Source organism: Myotis davidii, unplaced genomic scaffold (assembly GCF_000327345.1).
Source record: "Myotis davidii unplaced genomic scaffold, ASM32734v1 scaffold478, whole genome shotgun sequence".
NCBI classification, from domain to species: domain Eukaryota; kingdom Metazoa; phylum Chordata; class Mammalia; order Chiroptera; family Vespertilionidae; genus Myotis; species Myotis davidii.
In genome coordinates this window covers 5,364,365-5,365,991 of record NW_006289570.1, presented here as the reverse complement: position 1 = coordinate 5,365,991, position 1,627 = coordinate 5,364,365, and the positions used below count along the sequence as shown (strand labels likewise).

At 56.1% G+C, this 1,627-nt stretch overlaps 1 protein-coding gene across 1 annotated transcript; it reads right to left on the bottom strand.

Moving 5' to 3' along the window:
- Positions 1 to 419: 419 nt before the first annotated feature.
- On the bottom strand, positions 420 to 998 carry LOC102772670 (immunoglobulin omega chain). The gene is made up of 2 exons (XM_006762152.2): positions 874 to 998; positions 420 to 772 (listed from the first exon to the last, which is right to left on the bottom strand). The coding sequence occupies exons 1-2, from the start codon at positions 917 to 919 to the stop codon at positions 420 to 422; spliced, it is 399 nt and encodes a 132-aa protein (XP_006762215.1). The 5' UTR covers positions 920 to 998.
- Positions 999 to 1,627: the final 629 nt, after the last annotated feature.

Here is a 1,627-nt window from a genome sequence, read left to right as displayed (position 1 = left end):
AGCAGCAGAGGAGGGAAGAGGGAGAGGGAGGGTGTCACTGAGCGTCTGTGCTGGTTGTGACCAACCTTCTATGGATTTGATTAGAGAAGGAGAAGGTTGTGCCCATGACCAGGTGAACACTAACATATCAGACATGATGGGTCAGTAGCGACACAGGGTTCACACACATGACTTTAATCTGTGGGGAGCATGGTTGTCTGGGGACCATGTGCAGGTGCAGACACAGGATGTGAGCTGATAGGAAACATATGCTGGTCTCGGCCTCTGGCCTCGGACAAGGCTCCTGAACCCTTGTCACTCCTTGGGGGACAGGTGGGCCTTTTGCTGATGAGGGGACGCTGCGTGTGCTCCTGGGATTGACACCCTAAGTGCGAGCAGCCCTCACTTCTGGACCCAGGGGTTTTGGTCTCACTTCCTCATCATCTGAGACACTGTGTGCAATGAAAGCTGCTCCCACTGCCATGGAATGTAGCACAGTAATAGTCAGCCTCGTCCTCATGCTGCAGCCCCGAGATGGTCAGGAGTCTTGCTTTGGCCGAGGTGTCTTTGGATCCAGAGAAGCGGCTGGGGACCCCAGAGCCCTGGTTCTTATCTGAGTCTGATTTAAAATTCAGGAGAAACCGGGGAGGGCTCCCTGGCTTCTGCTGGTACCAGTTTATCCAGTAGCCACTAATATCGGAAACACCACTCAGGGTGCAGGTGAGTGTGGCTCTGGCTCCCGGAGATGCAGACAGGGACGGCGGTTGACTCACAGCAAACTGGGAGAGGGACCCTGCAGACACAGACACTTGTCAGTGATGGGCAGGGACCAGGGGACGTTTCCCAGGAGCCTGAGCAGGAAGGGAAGAAGCCGGGTCCCAGGCCTGTCCCTACCTGTGCAGTGAGAGAGGAGCGCGAGGAGCAGAGGAGTCCAGGCCATGGTGCTCACAGCCCTGAGCCCACAGTGGGGCTGGGCTGCCCAGGCCTCCTTTTCTCCCCCACCCTCTGCCAGGGGAGGGGCTGCCATGCACACCTGCAGCTCAGAGGGGACTGTCTCTGGCCACACATCCTGGCCTGGTCCCAGGGCCTGTGACTCTGATGCCCTGGAGCCTCCCTGCAGCGCCTCCCTCCCAGGAGGAGTCCCGTCTGTGGGAGGCGCCATCATGGACACACAGGACAGACTGATTAGTGTCCCCTCCAGTGAAGATGGTGCAAAAGTCAGTGCACAGTGACCCTCATGTCCGACATCACAGCCCAGGGACACCTTCCTCTGGTCACGAGGACTCACAGGGCTGCTCAGGGAATTTCCCTGGAACACACTCAGGGGCAAGTTCAAAGGAGGACTTTCCACCAGACCTTTCAGGTCCTGAGCTGCATGTGCAGGTCCCCGGAGATCTGATGCGATGGACTCGGACACAGCATGGCTCCTCAGGCCTCACAGTGGCCCGTGGAAGGTGTCACGGCTCCTTCATCAGGAACTTCCTTTCTATCATGTGTGCGCTGTTCTGCATTTCTGGGTCCTGTGTTTCTTCTTAGGATTTTCGTCGGTGTCCTAACATTTGTTCATATTTTAAATAAGACTTTACTGACTGTACTTTCTGACTCGTCCTATTTTTGTGACAAATGTGAGATTGTGATGTCTGTGTAG